General features: G+C 40.7%; 1 protein-coding gene across 20 annotated transcripts in view; it reads right to left on the bottom strand.

Moving 5' to 3' along the window:
* The window catches only part of RNF144B (ring finger protein 144B), an 850,456-nt gene that overhangs the window by 726,904 nt on the left and 95,948 nt on the right, over positions 1-27,604 (bottom strand). For all 20 annotated transcript variants that reach the window (XR_013830101.1, XR_013830102.1, XR_013830103.1 and 17 more), the window contains one exon: positions 21,846-22,049. Coding sequence is in view for 3 of the 20 variants with exons in the window: in XM_079933556.1 (XP_079789682.1) it covers positions 21,846-22,013 (168 nt within the window). In the remaining 17 variants the exon portion in view is untranslated. The remainder of the gene's footprint in view (positions 1-21,845; positions 22,050-27,604) is intronic.

Raw genomic sequence — 27,604 nt, 5'->3', positions numbered from 1 at the left:
CTGTAGGTTGTTAGTTACCTATTTTATACATAGTATCAACAGTGTATGTATGTCAATCCCAATCTCTCAATTTATTCCCCCTACCTTCCCCCTTGGTATCCATACGTTTTTTTTGTTTGTTTTAATAGAAATTTATTTTTATTATTTATTTATTTTATTCATTTATTTTTGGCTGTGTTGGGTCTTTGTTGCTGCGTGCGGGCTTTCTCTAGTCGGGGCAAGCGGGGGCTACTCTTTGTTGTGGTGCACAGGCTTCTCATTGCGGTGGCTTCTCTTGTTGTGGAGCACGGGCTCTAGGCGCACGGGCTTCAGTAGTTGCGGCACACGGGCTCTAGAGCACAAGCTCAGTAGTTATGGCACAAGGGCTTAGTTGCTCCGTGGCATGTGGGATCTTCCCGGACCAGGGCTCAAACCCGTGTCCCCTGCATTGGCAGGCGGATTCTTAACCACTGTGCCACCAGGGAAGTCCGGTATCCATAGGTTTGTTCTCTAAGTCTGTGTCTCTTTTTCTCCTTTGTAAATAAGATCAACTATACAAATTTTTTTCAGATATTAACTGATATGCATTAATATATGATATTTTTCTCTTTCTGACTCACTTCACTCTGTATGACAGTCTCTAGGTCCATCCATGTCTCTACAAATGACCCAATTTCATTCCCTTTCATGGCTGAGTAGTATTCCATTGTATATATGTACCACATCTTCTTTATCCACTCCTCTGTTGATGGACATTTAGCTCACTTCCATGTCCTGGCTATTGTAAATAGTGCTACAATGAACATTGGGGTGCATATGTCTTCTTGAATTATGGTTTTCTCTGGATATATGCCCAGTAGTGGGATTGCTGGGTCATATGGTAGTTCTATTTTTAGTGTTTTTGTTTTTAGTTTTTTTTTTTTGCGGTACGCGGGCCTCTCGCTGCTGTGGCCTCTCCCGCAAGCACAGGCTCCAGACGCGCAGGCTCAGTGGCCATGGCTCACGGGCCCAACCGCTCCGCGGCATGTGGGATCCTCCCGGACCGGGGCACGAACCCGCGTCCTCTGCATCGGCAGGCGGACTCTCAACCACTGTGCCACCAGGGAAGCCCGTTTGTAGATTTTTTTGATGATGGCCATTCTGCCCAGTGTGAGATGATATCTCATTGTAGTTTTCATTTGTATTTCTCTAATAATTAGTGATGCTGAGCATATTTTCATGTGTTTCTTGGCCATTTGTATGTCTTCTTGGGAGAAATGTCTATTTAGGTCTTCCGCCCATTTTTTGATTGGGTTGTTTGTTTGTTTGATATTGAGCTTCATGAACTGTTTGTATATTTTGGAGATTAATGAAATGACTTTTGGAATGCCCCCAGGTCACCTAAGGATGGGGGGCTGGTTGCCAGGAGAACCAATGCTATGATTAAAGGATTAGAACTTTCAAGTCTCAACCCTCAACTTCCAGGAAGGGAAAAAGGGCTGGAAGTTTAATTGATCACCAATGGTCAATGATTTAATCAGTTGTGCCTATGTAATGAAGCCTCCATAAAAACCCAAAATGATGGGGTTCAGAAAGCTTCCTGGTTGGTAAATACGTGGAGATTTGGGGAGAGTGGTGAGCTGCGTAGGGCTTGGAAGCTCCGTGCCCTTTCCCATACTTTGCCCTATGTATCTCTTCCGTCTGGCTGTTCCTGAGTTATATTCTTTTATAATAAGCCAGTAATCCAGGAAGTAAAATGTTTCTCTGAGTCTATGAGCTTCTCTAGCAAATTAATCAAATCCAAGGAGGAGATCGTGGGAACCTCTACTTTACAGCCAATCAGTCAGCAGAACAGTTAACAACCTGGGCTTGAGACTGGCGTCCGAAGTCTGTGGAGGGAGTCGTAGGAATCTACATCTGAGCCAGTGGTCAGAAGCCCAAGTAACAACCTGGGCTTATGACTGGTGTCTGAATTGGGCAGGTGTGTGTGTTGTCAGGAGGGGTGGGGGGGTGGGGGGAGTCTTGCACAACTGAACCCTTAACCTTTGGAATGTAACACCATCTCCAGACTCTGCTGGTATCCGAAAATTGGTTGGTAGTACGTGGGGAAGGCCCCCACATACACACACACTGGAACAGGGTACATTAACCCCAAAGATTAGCCTTAAGGAGAAGCCCTGGGTAAAAGGAAGAACAGTGTTTCAACAGGAAGGTAGTGAATTTCAAAGATAACACTCACCAGCCTTACTATTCAAATACGTTACTGAAAATGCTTCTTAAACGTTAATGTCCATTCGAATCACTCAAGCATCCTATTAAAAATGCAGATTCTGATTCAGTAGATCTGGGGTGGGGTCTGAGATTCTGCCCTCCTCATAAGCTCCCAGGTCTTACTGATGCTGCTGGCACACAGAATACACTCTTGAGGAACAAGGTCTAGTAACAAAGACTCTCTACATTGGGTGCTTTATAGAATCACCTGGGGAGCTTTCCAAAAGTCCAATGCCCAGGCCACACCACAGACCGATCAACTCAGAAATTTCAGAGGGAAGGACCAGGCATCAGTATGTTATATATGCATGTATATGTACTGATATATGTACATGTGTATATTATACATATATATACATGTGTGTATTTTATATATGTATATATGTTTTATTGCTTTTATTCAATGGCTTTTAACATAATCGCAGAGTTGTACAACTATCACACATCGACTTTAGAACATTTCATAATCCCAAAAGAAAGCCCATGCCAACTAGTAGTCACTCCCCATTTCCCCCCAAATCCTCCCACCCCAGGTTTAGGCAACGACCAGTCTACTTTCTGTCCCTACGGATTTGCCTAGTCTGGATATTTCACATAAACCGAATCATACAAGATGTGGTCCTTTGTGACTGGCTTCTTTCAATAGCATATACATGTTTTCATTTCTTTCGGGTCTATACGTAGGAGTGGATGTGGTATACGATAACTCTATGTTTGTCTTTTGAAGAACTGCTAGGCTATCTTCCAAAGCAACTGCGTCGTTTTACATTCCCACCAGCAGAATGAGGGTTCCAATTTTCTTCAGATCCTCACCAGAACTCGTTACTGTCTTTTTTATTCTAGCTATCCTAACGTGTGTAAAGTGGTATCTCACTGTGGTTTTGATTTGCATTTCTCTGATGGCTAATGATTTTGAGCACTTTTTCATGTGCTTATTGATAATCTGCACACCTTCTATGGCGCAATGTCTACTCAGATCCTTTGCCCATTTTTAATTGTGTTTTTACTATTGAGTTTTAAGAATTATTTATTCTACATATGCCCCTTATCAGACATGATTTGCAAATACTTTCTCCCATTCTGTAGGTTATCTTTTTACTTTCTTGATGGCATCCACTGAAGTATGAAGGTATTTAGTTTTGATAGAGTATAATTTTTTTCCTTTTGTTCATGCTTTGCCTAACCCAAGGTCATTAAATTTTTTCTATTTCCTATATTTTCTTCTAAGATTTTTTTGGCTTTAGCTCTTATAGTTAGGTGTATAATCCATTTTTGAGTTAACGTTTGGTGGGAGGAAGCAGTCCAAATTCATTCTTTTGCAAATGGATATCCAGTTGTCTAAGCACCATTTGTTGAAAAACTATTCTGTCCCCTTTGAATTGCCTTGGCACCCTTGATAAAAATCAATTGACAACATGAGAATTTACTTCTGAACTCTCAATTCTATTCTATTCATCTATCTGTCTGTCCTTTTGATGGTATCACACAGTTTTGATTACTATAGCACTGTAGTAAGTTTGAAAGTAGGAAGTGAGTTCTCCAACTTTGTGCTTCTTTTTCAAAATTGTTTTGGCTATTCTAGGTCCATCAAATTTCCATATGAATTTAAGATCAGCTCGTCAATGTCTGCAAAGAAGATGGTTGGGATTTTGATAGGAATCGTGTTGAATCTGTAGATCCGTTTTGGGGAATACTGTCATTTTTAATAATATTAAGTCTTTTAATCCATGAAATGGGGTATTTAGTCTTCTTGAATTTCTTTCAACAATGTTTTGTAGTTTTCAGAGTATAAGCTTTGTACTTCTTTTTTAAAATTTATTCCCAAGTATTTTATTCCTTTTGATATTATTGTAAATAGAATTGTTGTCTTAATGCCCTTATCATATTACTTTGCTAGTGCACAGAAATACAATTGGTTTTTGTATTCTGAAACCTTGCTGAACTGGCATCAGTATTTTTAAGCTCTCAAAGTGATTCCAACGTGCAACCAACCACTAGGTTCAATACCATCCATGCCCTCAAGTCTAATGAAGGAAAATATGTCCATCATCACTGCCTTTATACCATTTTAGAAAATTCATCTTCATAGAGAATACATGCATCAACTAGTTCCAGAAGAAATAGTAAAGGAAGTCTAAAGGGGAAGTTATATATGTAAATTTAAAATATATATAAAAATTTAAAGTATCTTGAAACACTTTACCTTAAAATAGTGCTGCTACTTTTTCTGGAAGAGGGTACTCAGATCCACCCCGTAAGTTTGAGAACAGTCATTCAATACGGTAGATTAAATCTAGGCCCCAGTTAAAAGTACCTCCAGTTCCCACCAAGCAGGAATGATCAAAAGCTTCTATCTTGATCTCAAGTGATCATGAAACATTTAAATTAAGAAACTTGGGGAAAGTAATAGCTCTGAAGATAAATCCACTGGAAATGCTGCAGTCCCGTCAATCCTCACAACGAAGCCAATTAAATCTGCTAACCTGAAAGAATATTTCAATCAGAGCAGGGAGCAAGCACTAGGAGCGCTAAGACCTGCTTCCAACATGAGTAATTCAATAACTCTTCAGTTGACCATTCTGAGGTTTTCCCTTTTGTCTCACCTGTGCTGCCTTTCTTAACAGAGGCAGGCCCCAATTCTAATACTAGTTCCAAAGGGATCCCTCTGTGCCAGATGCTATCTTATGACACAGTACACCCAGAAAAGCAACCAATGGTTCCAAGAGAAAAAAACAACAACAACAAGAAGGCTTGCCTGCCAAGTTTACATCCTTCCATTTCCTCCAAAGAAACATTAGACCTCAGAACTGCCAGCCCTCAGCTGGCCCCAGCGCCCCAGCCAACAGGCCCAGGACAGGCAGTGAGAATAAGGACATCCCAGATTAAACGTCGGTAGATTCCACTGAACTCATTTATCACTTTCTCCCTCCTCCTCCTGTGTCCCTAAAGAGTCCCTATTTGAACTCTCAAGCAGCCCTTCTGACTCTCTCGGAATGCACACAAGGTCTCAGCAACACAGAAAGGAACAAATCCCAAAATAATAAAGGGTCAAGAAACTCCTTTAGCCATGACGTAAGACTAAGCAAGTTATCTGTGTAAAATACAACCATTCAACCAATCTAAGCAAACAACTGAAGAATGCAGTACTTACATTCTACAAGAGAATTCACAGTGAGTATTAAAACTATATCATACAGGAAATTCCCTGGCGGTCCAGTGGTTAGGACTCTGCGCTTCCACTGCGTGGGGCACAGGTTCGATCCCTGGTCAGGGAACTAAGATCCCTCATACTGCACAGTGTGGCCAAAAAACAAAACAAAACTACACAATACAAAGGAGAGAAGGATAAATTAAAGGGATGAACAACAGATGTGTGACGAAGCAAGAACAGTAAAAAGTTAATGTTAGAATCTATGAGGTGGTGGGAATATAGATATTCATTGTTAAAATTCTTTTGTCTTGGGCTTCCCTGGTGGTGCAGTGTTTAAGAATCCACCTGCCAAAGCAGGGGACAAGAGTCCAAGCCCTGGGCCAGGAAGATCCCACATGCCGCAGAGCACCTAAGCCCGTGTGCCACAACTAAAGACACAATGCAGCCAAAAATAAATAAATTTGTTTTTAAAAAAATTCTTTTTGTTTTTTTGTTTTGTTTTGTTTTTTAAATTAAGGGTACTTTAATTAATTTATTTATTCTTTTTTTTTTGGCTGTGTTGGGTCTTCGTTTCTGGGCAACGGCTTTCTCTAGTTGTGGCAAGCGGGGGCCACTCTTCACTGCGGTGCGTGGGCCTCTCACTGTGGTGGCCTCTCTTGTTGCGGAGCACAGGCTCCAGATGCGCAGGCTCAGTAGCTGTGGCTCACGGGCCTAGTTGCTCCACGGCATGCGGGATCTTCCCAGACCAGGGCTCGAACCCGTGTCCCCTGCATTAGCAGACAGATTCTCAACCACTGCGCCACCAGGGAAGCCCTTTTTGTTTTTTTTTTAAAGGATTTTTTTTAACATCTTTACTGGAGTATAATTGCTTTACAATGGTGTGTTCGTTTCAGCTTTATAACAAAGTGAATCAGTTATACGTATACATATATCCCCATATCTCCTCCCTCTTGCATCTCCCTCCCACACTCCCTATCCCACCCCTCTAGGTGGTCACAAAGCACCGAGCTGATCTCCCTGTGCTATGCGGCTGCTTTCCACTAGCTATCTATTTTACATTTGGTAGTGTATATATGTCCATGCCACTCTCTCACTTTGTCCCAGCTTACCCCTCCCCCTCCCCGTGTCCTTAAGTCCATTCTCTACGTCTGCGTCTTTATTCCTGTCCTGCCCCTAGGTTCTTCAAAACACATGACAGTGAGTAACTCATATGTACTTCACTCACAGAGTGCTCTGCAAATACTCTGGACCAGTGCATCGGAAACCCCTGGAGGAGGAACTGAAACACAGATCACAGGACCCCATCCCCAGAGTTTCTAATTCAGTAAGTCTAGGGTGGGGCTCAAGAATGTATAATTCTAACAGGTTCACAGCTGCTCCTGATGCTGCTGGTTTGAGGACCACTGGCCTAGAACTAAAATACTCATTACATGACAGGTAGGAGAAAGGAGGAGATGATGGCAATAAGAATATTTGTCTAGCTCCTATGATAGCTTTGGTATGCGTCTTAAAATTATCTCGTTTAATCTTCATAGTAACTGAGACGGAATTATTCCCACCTCACACAAAGCAGTTTGGTAACTTACCCTAAGTTCCCATGACTGGTAAATACAGGAATTGAGATTTAAACCAAGGTCTAGTGGAGACACAGCCTTTGCTTACTTCCCCCCTACCTCACCATGATTTCTGCCATTAGAACAAAAGCAGGAGAAAATACTGGAATCTTTATAACTTGAAAACACTACTTTTGTTCCATCTGAAGGTTACTGACCCCATAAACCACAGAATTATTCAAAAACTAGACACGATTCCATATTAAAATGATCTGCATTTCATACCATACCGAGGAAACTTTTACAGCTATAAAATATTTTTTTCCAGTTGCAATAAAGATCTCTTTGCTTTAGAGTCCCTCATTCATTAATTACCCTCAGCACACAGGAAGCACTTGGAAACAATTGGAAGACTGACGACCGCTAGGGAACGCCAGTAACTCTACAAGCATGATGCATGAGGGGGTGAAAGAACACTCATCTTTGAATTAGGAAGTCTGGGCTTGAACCCTGACTTCAGTTTCAACAACTAAATATACACTAAGTGTACTGGAAGCTTCCAGGTGTGTAAAACAGACCTCTTAATCTCTCAGCACTTGTTTTCCTCACATAACTTGCCTGAGGTCACACAGTTGAAAGTTCATAGCACACCCCTCAATCCCTTCAACCTGGGGCTATGGCCACCAGTGTATTCAGATTATACATATACTCTCTGGTCTCTGGAATTCCTTGGATTTTTAAAAATCATTTGCTACTTACATCTTCTTTGTACTGACTCACCTTTTATGTACATAAAAACCAGTTGTCAATTTTACACTAGAAAGGCCATTGTCCAGCTTTAGAAACTTTTAGGATTACAAAAACCTAATATGCGCCTCATCCATTGTTCATGCTAACAAATGAAATTTAGGGAGCACATACCATGTGCTAGGCAGTACATTATGTATTTTCACAGAGATTGCTCTTATTTCGTCCAAAATACCCTATGATCCAGGAATTAAGAGTATGGATCTTGGTCAAGCAACTTAATTCTGCACTGGTTTCTTGATCTGTAAACTGCAGGGTAAGAGTAAATGGGGGAAAAAATAATTATCTTACAATATAAATATTACATAGTAGGTACTCAGATGCTCTTGCTTGCCCTTCCTTGATTTTTTTTTTTAAGGTAAATAAAGAGAGGGTCAAAAAGATTGAATTAAAACCCTACATTCACGTGGCTAATAACTCACAAACACTTTCCAGAAGAGGCTAACCAAAAGGACCTCCTTACTGGGGGTGGGAAATGATTCAAAACCACTGAGGCTTGCCGTTAACACAGAGCTATTTACTTCCATAGAAACGGGGCACTGACTGTGTCCAGCCTGATTCCAAGAGGTTCCATGCATATCTGAAATCCATATCCTAACCAAACTTTGATTAACTTAAATGTTCAGAAAATGGTGTTTTAGAGTTAATTGAATTTTCTAGTTAACTCACAACCTTTTCGACTGCCACTTGTCTAAATTTTTAAGTTTCTTTTCCTACTTAGTAACATCTTGTCGCTGAACATAGAGTTTGTGTGTGTGTGTGTGTGTGTGTGTGTGTGTGTGTGTGTGATAACGCATCTCCCACCACCTTAAGCCCACCACTATGAGCGTTATTTTTTCATTCATTCATGTCTCCTATGCGTATACTTTTCCAGACAGGGCCCATTTTTCTAATTTGACAGCACTGTGAATACCAAGGTATAAAACCAGCTGAAACTGTACTGGCACTGGACGAGCCACATAGTTTTTAAAGATAGATTCATGAAATGAGTTTGTTTTGCTGCAATTAACTTCCTCCTTTAAAAAAGGAAGCATGGATTAAACAACGAGATAGTATGTTCTTTTCACACATCAGATTAGAGAAGGTGAAAAGTTTGAGAATACCCAGAGTGTCAAAGAAGGGGTTTTTTTCCTACACCATTGGTGGGAATGTAAACTGACACAACAGTATGGAAAGGCAACATGGCAACACGTGATGATTTAAAATGCACACACCTTTTAATTAGGCAATTCCACTTCTAGAAATTTATCTCAGATATATTTTCATATTTATGTAAGTACAAAAATGTTTATTTATAATAGCAAAAACTGGCCCATCATTAGGAGGGACCTAGTTCAATAAATTTTGATACGGCCACACCAGAGAACATTATGCAGCACTTAAAAAGGAAGGTAGGTCTGTACATTATTATATAGAAACATGTCCACAAAACACTAGGTTCAATTTGTAAAACTCAAGTTACAGATCCCATTTCTCTATTACGTGATGTGCATGAATGTGTATCCATCCATGTGTTTCTATACATTAACAGAGAAAGAGTCTAGAAGGGGGTACAGGTGAACTGTTCATATAATCAAGACTTTGAAAGGTTTTTAACTTTGTTTTAAAACCAGCACATGTCACATTTAAGATTAAAAATTAATTTTTAATTTAAAAAGAAGAGAACAAGGAAAAATGGAATAGAAGACAATAAGTAACTGAGATTTCACTCTATTTCTAATTAAATTCTCTACCCCCATCAGCATATATGACACTGGTCACCAAAACCTTTGCATTTAGTTGAGGTCTAAGACTGAAAGCCATTCTGAGTTGACAACTGAAGGGAAGAGAGAATTCAGCCAAGTAGCTTTTTCTTTTCACTCTTCTGTTGGGGGCCTTCATTTGCCTGTTGGCTTCCTATTTCTACAAAGAGATAAAAGAGGAACAAAAATCTTCCACATGTCACACTGAAATTACCGCCAACTTTGAAGAAGGACTTGAAGTTAACTGGAGTAGCCATCTGGTCCTGGCACAGTTGCCCCTGCCTGTCCCGGTACTTTTGGAAACTGGCAATTAGGTGAAGGATTTGCTTGGGATGGTTGATTGGGCCTCAGAACATGAGTATACAAATCCCAAAAACTGTTATACTAGCAAACAGGCAGTTACTGTATATCTCCTTCATGATCTTCAAAAATAGAGTTTTTTTTTAAATTTTATTTATTTATTTTTGGCTGTGTTGGGTCTTCGTTTCTTTTCACGGGCTTTCTCTAGTTGTGGCGAGCGGGGGCCACTCTTCATCGCGGTGCGCGGGCCTCTCACTGTCGCGGCCTCTCTTGTTGCGGAGCACAAGCTCCAGACGCACAGGCTCAGTAGTTGTGGCTCACGGGCCCAGTTGCTCCGCGGCATGTGGGATCTTCCCAGACCAGGGCTCGAACCTGTGTCCCCTGCATCGGCAGGCAGATTCTCAACCACTGCGCCACCAGGGAAGTCCCAGAAATAGAGATATTTTTTAATGACTGATTTGGGTCATGATATGGATGAAATAAGTGAAAGTACTTAGAAGGATGCCTTGCACTAAGTTGGATAAGTTTGCTGCTTATTATTATGACAACAACAATGATGATTAATGATACCTAATTACCTTCCTGGGTTTCTGCCCTCAGTGAACTTCAAGTCTAGGTGGAAAAATAAAATGGATCTATGCCAAACAGCTAGAGTACAAGACAATACAGATATTTGTATGAAATCTTTTATATCAGATTTTAAATGCTAAATGCTTTCAGAGAGAAGATGATCATTTTACACTCAGGTAACATAACTCAAATGTTACCAGGGTAAGAACAATGTTTGAGCTTTTCATCAACAAATCCTCCCCAATCTAGTGTTCTGCTCGTCAAAATAAGTATTTGTTGAATAATGAGCAGAGGTATGCCCTGACCAAGCAATGAGACATCATTAGAAATTGAGCAGGGGGAATAAAAAAGAAAGAAAAGAGGACAATTCTAGGAAGAAGTAAAGACCTGGAGGTATGAGGTACTTCACACACAAGAAGAGCAGAAGGTGATTTGGGTAAACACTGTGCAACAACGGTTCCTAGAGGAACTTGAATGTTAGCACTAAGGAGTATGATTCAAATAGGATCACGTGAATCCCTAATAATGGCAGTAGCATTATGACAGCAACATTTTAAGAAATCTGACAGTAGTATCCAAATGGATAGGAAGGAGGAGAAATTGGGGACATGAAAATAATTTAAATACTCCATACCTCAAAAGTACAGTCTACCATGATAAATACAGCATATGTTGACCAGGGTGTTCTCTGAGCTCTACCCACCTGCCCTCCTTCATCCTACTCCAGTTCTGTGCACTTTCAGACCATTCTCAACCCTATGCCAAAGCCATCCTCCCCACCCCACACCCAAACAAAGCCTTCCAGTGCCTCCATAATGCTCTTCAACATGGCATACAAGACCCTGCTTGCCTTTCCAGCCTCCTGCCCAAGAACACCCATACTTCCAACAACATGTTCCAGGGATGTCTTTCAGTGGGGTTCCTCAGTAGACCTCTCCTCCTTGGTTCTGTGCCTCACACGTGGTTGCCCCTCCTCCCTGTAGCACGTCTATCAATCAATCTCCTATTCATCTTTTGGCCTTATCCCCTCAGGAGACCTTCCCTGACCTCCTCAGGAGACCCTCCCTGACCTCCTCAAGTCTAGTTTAAGAGGGTTCCCACATGAACCCTCAGCACACTGTACTTCCTCTATCAGTGGATCTGCTTCCCACGTGAAGGCTGGACTGATTATACCTTATGCAGACAATTAGCACAGTCGCTGGTACACAGTAGTAGCAAATGAAAGAGTAGAATCAGGACTTAGATGGGAATAGACTTAGAGGAAATTGGAATACAGGTGATACTTCAAAAGAATAAACTTTGATGACTCAGTGGATGGAAGGGAAAGTTCTCATTGGACACCCACTTTCTTTCTTTCTTTCTTTCTTTTCTTTCTTTCTTTCCTTCCTTCCTTCCTTCCTTTCTTTCTTTCTTTCTTTCTTTCCTTTCTTTCCCTTCCTTCCTTCCTCCCTTCCTCCCTTCCTCCCTCCCTCCCTCTCTCCCTTCCTTCACAGCTGTGTTGGGTCTTTGTTTCTATGCGAGGGCTTTCTCTAGTTGTGGCAAGCAGGGGCCACTCTTCATCGCAGTGCGCAGGCCTCTCACTATTGTGGCCTCTCTTGTTGCGGAGCACAGGCTCCAGATGCACAGGCTCAGTAATAGTGGCTCACGGGCCCAGTTGCTCCGTGGCATGTGGGATCTTCCCAAACCAGGGCTTGAACCCATGTGCCCTGCATTGGCAGGCAGATTCTCAACCACTGTGCCACCAGGGAAGCCCTGGACACCCACTGTTGCCCACTCTCTGGTCATGATTTGCATGTTTGGCCAGTCTATCACATTCTGCTATGTGGTTCAAAGAATTAAACACTGGCAAGGTATGCTTTAAAAAAAAAAAGACATATAAGTGCAGATTACCAACATACCATCTGTTTATAACCTTCTTTGTGAAAAAGAAATTAAATCTTGGTCCATTTTCTAGAACCACCCTGCTACCCTGATACTATATGCTTTTCTAAAAGAAAGTAGAAAAGCCTTAAGTACTTGTTCAACCAATGATCAAAGTCAAGAATGTTGTGCAAATGAAGCTTGTTCCAAAAGAATTGTGTCAACCGAACCAGGGGAAGGGGGAACAAATTTATTAACATTCCCACATTGGACAGAGCCCTGTGGGTGAATTTTTAATGAGTAACCTTGTCCTTGCCCTCTAACAGAAAGATAACCTTCATTCAAATAATACAAGGCTAGTGAATAGAATAAAAATTTGATTTCAACCAATTTTATTCTAGAGAACAGAACTCATACTAATAAGTAGAATTTATATAGAAACAGGTTTCAAATCAATGCAGAAGAAAAAGATAATTCAGGATTAGAATTTCCAATAACTGAATAGCTAGTGTTAATGGTATGTCCCAATCCTGGATGTTTTCAAGCAAAATCTAGATGATCACACCAAAACCAGTAGAGCTATACATGCTACCTGTATTCCAGGCACTGTACTACATGCTTTATCTAGATCTTCTAACCTTAAAGGATGATTTATTATTATCCCTAAATTATATAAAAGAAAATGAAGACTCAGACTATCCACAGACATAAATGGCTATCACCTGCTGGTCCAAGCCACTCTCATTTCTGGCCTGGATTATCATATTTACCTTCTAACTAGTCTCCATGCTTTCACCCCTGCCCCCGCAGTCCATCCTCTACACAGCTGGCAGGGTGATTGTGATGGTTAATTTTATGCGTTAACTTGACTAGGCCATGGGATACCTGGGTATTTGGTTAAACATTCTTTCTAGGTGTGTCTGTGAGGGTGTTTCCAGATGAGATTAGCATCCAAGTTGGAAGACTGAGTACAGCAGATCCACCTGCCCCCCAACCCACCATGTAGATGGGCCTCATCTAATCAGTTGAGGGCCTGAATAGAACAAAAAGGTGGAGGAAGGGAGAATTCACTCTCTCTGGTCGACTGTATGAGCTGGAACATTGGTCTTCTCCTGCCCTCAAACTGGAACTTACATCACTGGCTCTCCTCATTCTCAGGCCTTCAGACTCAGAGTGGAACCACACCACTGGTTCTGATGAGTCTCTAGCTTACAGACAGTGGGTCATGAGACTTCACCTCCGTAACTGCATGAGCCAATTCCTTATAATAAATCTAAGAGAAAACAGAATCCTAATAATAGAACCAATAAAAGATGTATGTGTATATATATATGTACATATATACTCTTACATATATACATGTACACACATATGCACATATATACATATATGTAAGAGCATGTGTACACACACATACATACGTATCTTTTATTGGTTCTGTTTCTCTGGAGAACACTTATTAATACACTGATCCATTTAAAACAACATTAGATCCAAAATAACCCACAAAAAATAAAATGAAAAGGGGGGTAAAATTACATCATGTTACACTGTGGGTTAAAACCCTCCAAAGGTTTCTGTTCTCACATCAACCTAATGTCGAAATTCTTATCATAGCCTGCAAGGTCTACCCACAAACACCACTATCTCTCTGACCTCATGTTTGATCTCCCTACACACACACACACACACACACACACACACACACGCATACACGTGCATGCACACGCACACTGGCCTCCTTGCTGTATCTGAACATATCAAGCACACTTCCAGCTTAGGACCTCTGCTTCCCTCCACCTAAAACTCTCTTCTCCCAGGCATCTATACAGTTTGTTCCCTATGTTCTTCAGGTCTCTGCTTAAATACAGAATAATGTAGTTTCTGCTTAAATAAGAAATAAATTAATAATACAGAATAATGTATTTTCTGTTTAAATAAATAAATGCTTAAATAAGTCAACCCTCTGTATCCGTGTGGTGGGCAGGTTGGTTGGTTCCAGCACCCCCGCCAGATAACAAAATCCACTGATGCTTGAGTCCCTTAGACAATATGGCCTAGTACAGTCGGCCTTCCACATTCCTCAGTTCTGCATCCGCAGACACAGAGGGCTAACTATAACACCTTGTCAGTGAGACTTCCCTGACCATCTAACGTAAAATAGAAACCCCCTCTCCTTTAGCTTTCCCTATCCCCTTCCGCCTGCTTTGTTTTTCTTCAGAGCACATATCATCATCTGACGTCTGCATTTACTTATTAGTGTCTGTGTCTTGCACTAACCTGTGACCTATTTGAAAACCAGACCTTGATCTGATTATTTACGACTGTATCTTCACCATCAGAGCTGTGCATGGCACAATAAATCTTTGTTGAATAAATGAAGCCCAGACAACCAGATTTGAAATCTATTCTCTTAAATGTCAAGCCATTCTGGCATCCAGGAAAGGAACTTCTTTCACTAGGAAGGCAGGGGCATTAGATCTAAGGTCCCTTCCAATTCTAGGACTATGATGCCATGACACCATCATTAGGGCCTTAAGAGCATGGTTCTCTCTGCTGCTCTTTCCTTTGGCCACATTTTACCACTTTCCTTGAATAAGTAAGTGGTAAGCATTAGGCAATGGATGAGATCATAGGTCCAGGAAGCCAGCTCCCCCTTAAGTCATCTCTAGTCCATTTCTCATGCTACTACAGTTTGCCTTTATTTCTCAGATGCTATCTGACCTGTAGCCACTCAGTTGTCAGTGGAAAAAGAGAGTATCAAAATTTGTGTTTTTACACCAGTGACTTGACTGCCAAATATACAAGTCATCATAGTTTTATCATTAAAACTCCAGTCAAGCATAAGCAGCAAGAACATTGAGGTCATTTACAAACAAAGACAAAGATAAATTTACCAACTCACCATCGATCGTCCAAGATAAAGTTAAGGGAAAGCATAAAACCAACCTTGCAAGCCAGGCTATATTTTAGTACCAGAAACCAACAGAGCAAGAGAGGGCTCTGAGCTGGCAGAATTTACTTCTGTCTATCTAGTACTACTAGAAGACATGGGAATCCAGGGAGCTGGAGATTTTAAAACTTCAGGAAAGGCTGGCAGGTCACATGACCAGAAGAGGGGACGGAAAACTGTTCCATAACATTGCTGGAGTAAGATGCCTCATTATTTCCTGCAGTCCACAGAGTTCTCAGTAAAAGACACTAAAAATGATACTAGATTAAACATATCAAGCCAGTAAGTAATTATATTACTATATTCTTATTGGGGGTCAGCAGCTCTTAAACATTAGCTTGAGACACTTTCATCTGAATCTTTTACATCCACCAGAAATGTACTCATCTGTTGACTTTCCAAGTTGTGTTGGTTTTTGGTTTTTCCTATAAGTCTTACTGCTAGGTCTTCAGTTGAAACATGCAGCCATTAGCCACTCTTTGGACAGATCCAACAGAGAAATTTCTCTTTCTCAACCCTAACTGCTAATCTGTGGGTGTCTCAGAATAGTAGTGAGTTGAAATCACCTATATAACCACCTTTTTTTTTTAACATCTTTATTGGAGTATAATTGCTTTACAATGTTGTGTTAGTTTCTGCTGTATTACAAAGTGAATCAGCGATATGTATACATATATCCTCATATCCCCTCCCTCTTGTGTCTCCGTCCCACCCTCCCTATCCCACCCCTCTAGGTGGTCACAAAGCACCAAGCTGATCTCCCTGTGCTATGTGGCTGCTTCCCACTAGCATTTGGTAGTGTATATATGTCCATGTCACTCTCTCACTTTGTCCCAGCTTACTGTTCCCCCTCCCCGTGTCCTCAATTCCATTCTCTACATCTGTGTATTTATTCCTGTCCTGCCCCTAGGCTCTTCAGAACCATTTTTTTGTTTGTTTTTAGATTCCATATATATGTATTAGCACATGGTATTTGTTTTTCTCTTTCTGACTTACTTCACTCTGTATGACAGCCTCTAGGTCCATCCATCTCACTACAAATAGTTCAATTTCGTTTCTTTTTATGGCTGAGTAATATTCCATTGTATATATGTGCCACATCTTCTTTATCCATTCATCTGTTGATGGACACTTAGGTGGCTTCCATGTCCTGGCTATTGTAAATAGAGCTGCAGTGGACATTGTGGTACATGACTCTTTTTGAATTATGGTTTTCTCAGGGTATATGCCCAGTAGTGGGATTGCTGGGTCGTATGGTAGTTCTAGTTTTAGTTTTTTAAGGAACCTCCATACTGTTCTCCATAGTGGCTGTATCAATTTACATTCCGACCAACAGTGCAAGAGGGTTCCCTTTTCTCCACACCCTCTCCAGCATTTATTGTTTGGAGATGTTTTGATGGTGGCCATTCTGACTGGTGTGAGGTGATACCTCATTGTAGTTTTGATTTGCATTTCTCTAATGATTAGTGATGTTGAGCATCCTTTCATGTGTTTGTTGGCAGTCTGTATGTGTTCTTTGGAGAAATGTCTATTTAGGTCTTCTGCCCATTTTTGGATTGTATAACCACCTTTTTATAAAAGGTTAATGAGGAAGCAAGTCAAGCCTTTACACGATTTCCTTCCTCTAAAACATTTTCGAAAAACAGAACAGCTCAGCCTACTGACAGAACTTAGGAAAGAGAGGAATAATAATGTTAACTTACTAGGGGTCTGGGACTGTGCTAGTTGCTGTACGGGGATTCTCATTCGATGCTTCCTACAACACTCTAAGATAGATACTACTATCCACTACTCCCCCTTCATCCTACAGGTGAGAAACTAAGCTTCACAGAAGCCAAAGAACTTGCCTAAAGTTAAACACCAGTAAACAGCAAAGCCTGAACACGAGCCTGGGTCTTCCTAGCTCTGCATCTGCACTTTTAACCACTATGAGTACGACACTGGAAGGGAAGAATGGAGGTGGGAATAGAAAAATGACATTCCTTCCTCCTTATGTAGGTATCGGTTAGAATCCAGGAAAGAACCACTGCAAGTTCTTTGCTTCATTTGAAAGTTACCAGTCCGTGTGGGTGCGCATGTATGTTTGGATGTACTCAGAAACATACACAACGTATGCACGCACACACACTGCAAATCTTCCCACACTGTAAATGTCTCCCAGGCTCTATGTGGGCCTTGCTTAAAGGTCACCCAACAGGCCCCAAGGAAAAGAAGGGCTTGGTTTAAAAAGCTTTATATTTCCTCTCACTTTTTCAAACACTGGAAAATCCATTTGGCTCAGAGAAATGAATAGTAAAAGGAGTTCTAACTACTTAGAGCCAACAAAACATAATGGAAAAAAGGCAAGAATATGGCTGGACTTTATTTTCTTTTTGCTCAGCACATCCTGTCTTTAATCTGAATGGTAAATAGGCCATGCCAACATACTAACTCTTTTTAGGTGAAATTATCTAGGTTATGAAAACAAGCAACAACTGTGTTTTCATTATTCTTTAATTCGTGGCTGACAGAAATAGCTTCCAAAATAAATCAGAGAGGCAAATATTGCTCACAAGGGAGAAACCCACAAATTTTCCCTCCTTTGATAATGGATTTTTGTGAAATTTTTTTTCTTTCCCTTGAATTATAATTGTGTGGTATTATCTGAAAGAGTGTGTTGCAAAAGCTAGAAAAGGGGAATTTGAATTTTCATATTTGCATTATTTAAATCCATGGGGGAGGGTGGGGAGAGAGAGAGAGACTTTTTCCATATTATTCATTATTAATTAACATCCCTGAGATATTTAACTTTCACGTACAACAAGGAATTTTACAACACCTCCCTCTGTAACCCCACAATATCTTTGGCTCCGTGACGCACCTAATGATTCATGACTTAAGTCAGGCTAGTGAGAGCTCCACCCATCTTTGTCCGTATATTTAGCTTCCCTTGCTTCATACTATACTTTCTTCTCTATGTTAAATCTGAGCAAACAGTCTAACAGAAACCATCTTCTCAAACAGAACATGGTAAAGCTTCTTTTAACAAGAAACTAGACACATCGATGGATTATTTGAAGCAACATCTGTCCCCTTCCTTTCTCTGGATGTCATTTAAATCAAGAATTACATCCATGGGGTAAGTCAAAGCGGCATCCTTCCATGCACTGGTTGTGGGGAAATTAATAGGTATTCCACTCAAAAAGAAGGTGGCATTGGTCAAACGGAAATGCTTCATCAGGAGAAGGTCAACAGGGTCCCTTTGCTTTCTTTCTAACCACAAGATTTCACAGAGTCTCTAAAATGCAATTATGCTTTACATGCCTCCAAGAGAGGACTAGAAAACATACACGTTTCCAAGCTAATTTGACTTGGAAACAGAGCTGGAGGGTCATGGAACACCCTTGGGTTAGGGAACACCCGCTTAAGCGCCAGGTCTGAGCTGGCCAACAGCCAATGGTCCAGTCAGACATTGTCCATCCTGTACTCTCCAAGCACACTGATCACACTGTTTCTTAGGGAAAACAGGACAGGGACAGAATGTATAAAGAGCTTTATTGAACTGATGAAAATATATAAGTATAGCACCATCTCTAGCAAGAGAACCATTACATTTGGACATTCTCTTCATGGGAGGGGGAAGAGGGAACCATCTTAGCAAAACCATTTTAAATATGTGGCATGCACAAGAAGGCTTTCCCAGTCGATAATTGGAAGATGTCATCCAATCGTACTTAAAATTGGGAATTAGTAGTATATAGCCTATTAAAAAATGTCACAGGTTTCTTTTCAGCCTTGAAAACACAAAACACATTTAATATCTTTAATTCGAATGCAAATCAAAATCTAGGGGGATCAGACACATTTTTAACTGGTATTTTTAACTGGTTTTTAACATCAGTAACCCTCAGATACATTTTTAAACTGGTTTTTAAAAAGAAGACATAAGAGCTCTAACAGAAACGTTAGAATAGTATTTCAGGTGAGTCTGGTATCAACTGCAAATTTATAGACACTAATGTAATCAAACACATACAGCTCACTATTTTGGCAGATCATAGAAAACGGGGTATTGGGAAGCCAGGGAAGGTTAATGTTTACAGCGATGAAAAGTTCCCAAGTTGGAGGGATACCAACAATACGAAGCCATTTGTCTTTCTGCTCTTGAGTACTCCCCAACAATGAGGAAGTATGAATCTAAATGACAGAATAATCTAATTGTATGAACTCCTACCCCCAAACTGCTGAAGGAGAAATAAGAAGCAGTTGTCTGTCTTTAACTGGGAACTAAGCTCTATGGAAACAATAATATGGCAATGGCAGTAATCTGTGAGTATGAAACACAGCCTCTGCTTGTCTGCGTATTCCTTACCCAACGCTGACGCACACATTTGAATTCTGCTCTTCGAGATCTCATTGCAAAAAGTGAATTCCATATCCTGCTTTGAAACATCATTAACCCTCAGACAAAAATTTCCACTCTGGCTTTAACCGAATGTTGCTTCTGACTCATTTGTTTCAAGGATTAGCAAAGGTCCTGAAGCGATGTGAGAAAGTCAAAGAAAACAGTTTTGAAGCACAGCACTCAGAAACAAAGTAAGACCAAAGAAAACTGAAGCTGCCCCGTGATGACAAGGCCGTTTCCTTACTTCCTGCGAAGCAACACACGCTGACAAGATGAGGAAGAACCAGCATAAACATCACTTACTGAAGCCTCCTTCTGTCCACCCAACTATCAGTGTAACATCCTGGTCCATACACTCCTAACCTCCTGCTCTGCTTTTTTTCTAAGCCCCTATTACCCACTAGTATGTAACTTACCTATTTAGTATGCTAATTATTTATTATGTAACTCCTTTGATAGCATGTAAGTTCCTAAGAGCAAGGATCTATGCTGGGTTTTGTTTCTTTAACTGATAAATCGCGGCGCCTAGAACAGTTCCCGGAACACACAAATGCTGCTCATTAGATATCTGTTGAATAAAGGGATAAATGATACTATTTCTTTGCCATCTTTGGATCCTACAGTTGAAAACAGAAGGAAAGGATTTTAGTCACTTTCCTTTTTACCTAAAAATTATTCCAAGCCTTCTCTCTATGTTAATCCTCAATCCAAAAGAATTTAAGAAAATTGATATAAACTAGCTAGAAAATGTGTCATGTGAGTTAAATGAACTTAGAAAAAAGAGATGGAGCAAAATTTACTTCACCTTAACTGTTTTTTTTTAAAAAGTATGCTTAGTAAAATGTCTTTTTATAAATTATTCCAGTATTTCCTAAATGATTTCTTTCTCCTCATTCCCGTTGGTTTAAGCACTGATCACTGTATCTAAACTGGTCAATGTCCTTCACAAGTCAGGGGTATTAAATTCACATTTGGCTGGTGATTATTATGCTTATTGTATAATAAATATTAACAGTCTGTCCATACAAGGCCTACCAAAGCAAAGACAGACAGTTGACTACTGTGATTTAGGCATAAGGCCCTCCCCTCTACCATGCTGAAATGCCCAGCACTCTTCCTAGCTGACTCTTACTCCATCCTTAGTTTAAAAGTGTAGCTATTTCAAACACACAGGACACACAGGAGAGAGGTAGGTACCATAAATAGAGGAAAGATCATTTATTTCTGGGCCTATGAATACAGGCCCAGAGTAGCTATATCTTACTACTTTTTCATGAAAAATTTACCAATTTGTTATTTGAAATTTCCCAATTGGGGATGCAAACAAAAATGTGTTGAGGCCCGATGTGGCCCACAGGCATCAGTTTACAATCTCTTGTTAAGGCCTCAGGTCAGAGAGTCCTGCCACCAGGAATCCCCCTCCCACTCCTAAAGTGAGTGAGGCACTCCTGCGGTACGTTACGTCTAGCCATCCCTGATTTCACCAAACTCTTGTATAGCTCCTGCAAGGTGTCCATCTTTTCTGTGGGGAGTATCTTACTTATCTTTATATTCCCAGCATCAAGTGCCTAGCACAGAGGAGGAGCTCAAAAAATGCTTTAATAAATGAAAATTTGAACAAGACCACCTGGTTCACACTTCTAGTAGTCCCCGTGAACCCATCAGTCCATTTCCTATCTTTGTTCTTTAACCAACCAGCCTTCAGGGATACATGCAATCAAGGTCACGGGCCTTGATACCAAGTGCCAAACTGAAAGAGACAAGCCCACCCCTGCAGATCTATAGGGTTATATTTGTTATGAGGAATAAGCAGCATTCGGCATATTGTGAAAATAGGAAAAAAATTTAAAACGGAAATTCGACAAAGTAAAACAATTGTATACCATGTGCTTTGTAGGAGACGAGCAAGTACATGAAAGAAAATTCAGCAAATTGCTACCTGATTTCTCCATCGTTCAAAACACTTGATGAGCTTCTTACAGATGATAGTTAACTAAGGCATGTTTAAAATGTCTATTTTGTTCCTTAGCTAGAGCTTTAAGAACAGAAAGATGCTGCTTATTCAACCAATAATTCAACTTCATATACGTGTTACACTTTGCCTAAACCCCAGTAAATATCGGGTTTACTATTCAAGATAGTATTTGGAATCATATCCAAATGTGGAATTGCGCTCCCAAGCAGAATCATATTGTAGCAAACTTTGGCTTCTCGGTAAGTCACAGAAGTATATCCTGTATTTTTACAATTCTTCCCTTTGTATTCTCTCATGATGAAAGCATCAGGGTAAACTTACAGCTGTGCAGAAGATGCACCGGCATTCCTGGAGCGTGGTCATCTTGTCCAGAGACTGTTCACACAGGCAGAGTTTGCAAGTGACGAGGGGGGCCAGAGCTAGGTCTCCAGGTGTGGGATTTTCGGCAGCGGTCATGGTGAGACAGTGGAGCCTACCAGCTGAGCCCATCAGCCTGTCTTCAGCGTTGTTCAGTCTCCTCTATCCCTACAGAAAGGCCCAAAGCAGAAAATATTATATCCATTGATACAGCTATTGTTTAACCAACACATCTGGGCACCAGCAGGGCAAATCCTCACCCTCAATGATCTAAGTGTACAGTAAATGCACTTCTAAGAACCATGGGTTAGAGAGCTTATCACCTTGGCAACCTATTCCTAGAGTCCTGAAATGTAAGGTGACCTCACTGTCCTGACTCATATCAAGTCAACTATGGAAATTAAAAGACTACTGTGAACAAACACACCATTTAGGAATCGCATTGCTATGATCAATTCAACAGATCCAAAAAATACTTAAAAAGAGAATGTCACTCAAAAAGTTAAATATAGAATTACCATATGATCCAGAAATTTCACTTCTGGGTGTACACCCCAAAGAATTCAAAGCAGGGACTCAAACAGATACTTGCACACCGATGTGCACAGTAGCATCATTCACAACAGTCAAAAGGTGGGAACAATCCAAATGTCCATAACGGATGAATGGATAAACAAAATGTGATATAAACGTACAACGGAATACTATTCAGCCTTAAGAAGGAATGAAATTCTGACACATGCTACAACAGGGATGAACCTTGAAGACATTATGCTAAGTGAAATAAGCCAGACACAAAAGGGCAAATATTGTATGATTCCATTTATATGAGGAACCTAGAACAGTCAAATTCACAAAGACAGAAAGTAGAAAGGGGACTACCAAGAGCTGGAGGAAGGGCAAACGGAGAGTTATCACTTAATGAATACAGAGTTTCTGGCACGATGAAAAAGTTCTAGAAATGGATAGTGCGATGGTTGGACAACATTGTGAATGTACTTAACACCTCTGAATTACAGTTAAAATGGTTGAAATGATAAATTTTGTTATGTATATTTTACTCCAATAAAAAAAATTTCAGGGCTTCCCTGGTGGCTCAGTGATTAAGAATCCACCTGCCAATGCAGGGGACGCAGGTTGGAGCCCTGGTCTGGGAAGATCCCACGTGCCACGGAGCAACTAAGCCCGTGCGCCACAACTACTGAGTCTGCGCTCTAGAGCCCGCCAGCCACAACTACTGACCCGTGTGCCACAGCTACTGAGCCCTCACGCCACGGCTACTGAAGACCGCACGCCTAGAGTCTGTGCTCCACAACAAGAGAAGCCACGGCAATGAGAAGCCTGCACACCGCAACGAAGAGTAGCCCCTGCTCGCCGCAACTAGAGAAAGCCTGCACACAGCAACAAAGGCCCAACACAGTCAAAAATAAATTAATTAATTAAAAAAAAAATTTCAATAAGGTGTCAGTGTTAATTGTGTTCCTTCACATGCATTATTTCATTTAATGTTTTGCAACCACAATGATTATTTCCTTCATTTTATAGATGAATTGAGGTCCTGAGAAGTTAAGTAATCTGCCAAAGTTCTCAGAGCTTATACACGGCACAGCTAAACTCAAACCTCCATCTTCTGAGGCCAAGTCCAGTGCCTGGTCCATTACCCAAGAACTGCCTCACAAGTGGATACTATGTGGAGGGATGTAGCAGGGAGAGAGAGAGATATAGGAATAGGGAGGGAAAGAGAGAAAGAGAGAGAGGTGAATTCCATGACTACGGCTATCATAAGATCACTGAAGAATAAAATTTGTCTCTACACATAGCATGACTATAGGAAAGGATATTTCTACACCGAAAAATAAAAATTATAACCGAAGCCCTTCCACTAGATTGTTTTTATTCAGAATATCTTTAAAAGAGGTAAGATAATTGTGAAAATAATTTCCCTACATATACATAGTTTATATCACATCAAGAAATTTCATGTTCTGATTAAATAAAAGCAAAATCCTTAAGTTCTTACTATTTTAACAGAGTACGGCCAATTCTAATAAATTTGGCCATAGAAATAATTGTATCCTCTCCCCCCAGAAGAACCAGACTCTCTTCCTCCCAATTTTTGGGCAAAAGAAATTATTTTACATATTCAGCATCTGTTATACAGCCCCACAGCGACTTAAGTCTCCATATATTAGTACAAAAGTACTAAAATACGGGAGAAAAAACCAGATTAGATTAGAAAGAAAAAAATCTATGAGATCTAACTGCACTAACTTTCTCAGTGGCACATCAGAAAGAGTCAACAGTTTCTAACTCTAGTGCCCTGAAGTGTTTATGGTTTATCACCTACTCCTTAAGTAGTAGTAAAAGACTTGACCAAAAATAAATTAAATAGGAAGCTAACCAATGACTGGCTTCCAATATGATAGATGTTTCTCGGGAAAAGACCAATATGGTTCAAGACACAGTATTCTTATTCAATTAACTATTGACGATCTATCATCCAATAGCAAATTAAATTCAAATCAACCTACACATCAAATCCAGGATTTTAAAGATAAAAAAAAAAATCCCTTTAGGGTCAGTTAGGGGTAAAAGTGAATGATTTTACTTCTCCCCTGTTCCCAGTTTATACTTAACACAACTATCGCCTGTTTTCTTCTCCAAGACTCCTCCGTTGATAACATACATCATCTTATTGAAAACGTCTTTTCATCTCTATTTTCCCAACACTGCTCATACCACATATTCTGAGTTATTTTCCCCCTCAAAAAAAGAAATCCCAAGTCACACAAGAAGAAGAAATGTAGCCAGTAAAGGCTTCCTGTGTAGGGAAGATGGGAAATGACACAGGCCAGAAACATCCCACACCACAAATGTCAATTACACTAACAGCCCATTTGGAGGAAGCTGTTGAGAATAGATAAATCCTGTTGTCCCAGCCTAGGCAAGAGAGCAAGGTATTCTTCAAGAAAGTCATTTTTTTCTCACAATCTATTTTTCAGAAGGGGACATTTAACAGGCCAATGTACTTGAAAAACAAAGACATAAAGGGATACTTCTTAGAGGGTTATCTCTGGGACTTCCCTGGTGGCACAGTGGTTGAGAGTTTGCCTGCCGATGCAGGGGACATAGGTTCGTGCCCCGGTCCGGGAAGATCCCACATACCGCGGAGTGGCTGGGCCCGTGAGCCATGGCCGCTGAGCCTGTGCTCCGCAACGGAAGAGGTCACAACAGTGAGAGGCCCGCGTACCGCGAAAAAGAAAAAAAAAAAAAAAGGTTATCTCTTTGAAATAGTCTTCTTTTGAAGGCAGGGAGAGAAGTTGTGTGAATCAAGGACATCTGAAACGTAATCTTGTCCCTTGCAATATACATAAGTTTTTACTCAGTTTGTGAGTTACATGCCTATAGGCTATGAAATCAAAGTTGTAAAAATATAAAAATATCACCTCCAAAAGTTTTCTCCTGCCCCCTTTATTTATCATTGTTTTGTGTGCGCGTGATTAAGAGCACTTAACATAAGCTCTACCCTTGGCAAATTTTTAAGTATACAATACAGTATTGTTAACCACAGGCACCATGCTGTTCCACAGGTGTATACTTACTTCTCAACTCATCAAATTCTATACATTAAATATGTACACTTCTTGGTCTGTCAATCATACCTCAATAAAGTGGCTTAAAATTTATACATATAAATTTAAACTATATATATATATTCTTATAACATAAAAACTTTTTACAAAGCAGAGACCAATTTTGTTTAAAAAAAATTCCAAGCATTCCAATCAAGGCAGAACTTGTGACTGAGACAGAGGAAAGAACTCACATATTTCAGCTCTTTGAGAGCTGAACAATCCAAAATAATTCTTCAAAAAGAAGTGATTTATCTTTCTGTCTACCAGAACCCCAGTTCCCCAAAGTGATGGCTTTTGAATATTTTTAAAGCAGTGGAATTTTATAAAAACAAAATCTTAAGCACCCCGCCTTTGGATAACAGAGATAAGGTAGACTAGCGCCAGTTGAAACAACACGGGGAGACCCCGTCCAGGTACCCTTGACTTTCCCTTCAGCAGCCTCCCAGGCACCGTCATGGAAGCTGAAGGCTTCACCACGCACAGTTCGAAAACCAGCCCTTTGGTTTTCACTCTGGGCAAAATCAGTAATGAATGTTTTAGAAATAAATGACACACAGTAGCACTTCATAGAAAAAGAGTAACAAACACGAAATCTGTTCACCATTGATTCATTAGAAATTGAGCCCTTCAAGCAATAGTCTGGGGAATCCCGAAGTCCTCTAAACGAATCTCCCCCGCACTTGAGATGTTTGTGAATGGCTCCAAGGTGTCCTAGTGTTTCTTCATTTATGTCTTAAGATTCACTGGTCTCGGGCTTCCCTGGTGGCGCAGTGGTTAAGAATCCGCCTGCCAATGTAGGGGACATGGCTTCAAGCCCTGGTCCAGGAAGATCCCACATGCCACGGGGCAACTAAGCCCACGAGCTACAACTACTGATCCCACACTCTAGAACCCACAAGCCACAACTACTGAAGCCCGCGCACCTAGAGCCCATGCTCTGCAACAAGAGAAGGCACCGCAATGAGAAGCCCGCGCACCGCAACGAAGAGTAGCCCCCGCTCGCCGCAACTAGAGAAAGCTCGCGTGCAGCAACGGAGACCCAACACAGCCATAAATAAATAAATAAATAATAAATAAATTCTTAAAAAAAAAAAATTCATTCCTCTCTACAACATGAAACCACCACTGGCAGAACTATCCCCCCACCCAAACTACTAAACTAAATGCCAGGAAGCATAGAGGGGTGGCCAGAAGATGACCAACCACACACTCGCAGTTCCTCCTGACCTGCTCAGGGAACCAACATCCTCGTAGGTACACTGACAATACACACACTCCCCTCCAGGTTTCCAGAAAAGTCTTCCTTCCAGAGAGCCAGTAACTCACTCTTACTGGCTTGCTCAACTTGTTTTGCCTCACACTTCACATTTTACCTAAAATAAGAAAGTGACTTGAATATTCCATCCTCCTGCTTGATTTAAAATGGTACCAATTATAATTACTTTTACAGTTATTACAAGTGCGACTGAGCCTCTTTTTGGATGTCAAGAACCCAACGAGAAAAGAATTTTGGTAGCGAATGTAAGAGCCATGTTGCAAAGAAGAAAAACGTGACAAGCTAACTTCAAGTTCAAATGTTCTAAAGTTGGTGGCAGGGTTGAGGGTGGAGTGGTGAGGGCAGGCTTCACCCAGATTGTAGAAGTCTCACTTGCTTAACTATAAGTAACCACACAAGAGGACAGATTGGCTGGGGCATGCAAGGAAGGAAAGCCACTCTAAAACATCTGATTTTGCACTAAATTACCGGGAAAGGGGAATCAGCAGTTCTGCCTACTCTGAGTGTCTCTTACCCTACAAAGTATTCATTATATGAGAAGCAACCACCTTCTGATAGGAAAGAACAGGACACTTTTTCCCTCTTGTGTTTTCATTAGAATTGCCAAAGAAAGGAATACTTCAGAAACGGTGCTGGAAAGCTCAGGATGTATAAGGAATTTTCATATTCTGCTGGCGGCCTGAAAAGGCAATCTGCTCCAAAAACGCAGTGGGTGAGAGAGCCAACCTTCAAAGTATTTTTAACTAACGTAGTTTATATCCGTTTCACTACCCAAAATCATAGCTGTTATTCCACTGCACAAAGATAACATG

Source organism: Stenella coeruleoalba (genome assembly GCF_951394435.1).
Source record: "Stenella coeruleoalba genome assembly, chromosome: 10".
Classification (NCBI taxonomy): Eukaryota; Metazoa; Chordata; class Mammalia; order Artiodactyla; family Delphinidae; genus Stenella; species Stenella coeruleoalba.
Note: the sequence above shows the minus strand (reverse complement) of the source record. Positions and strands in the feature narration are given on the sequence as shown.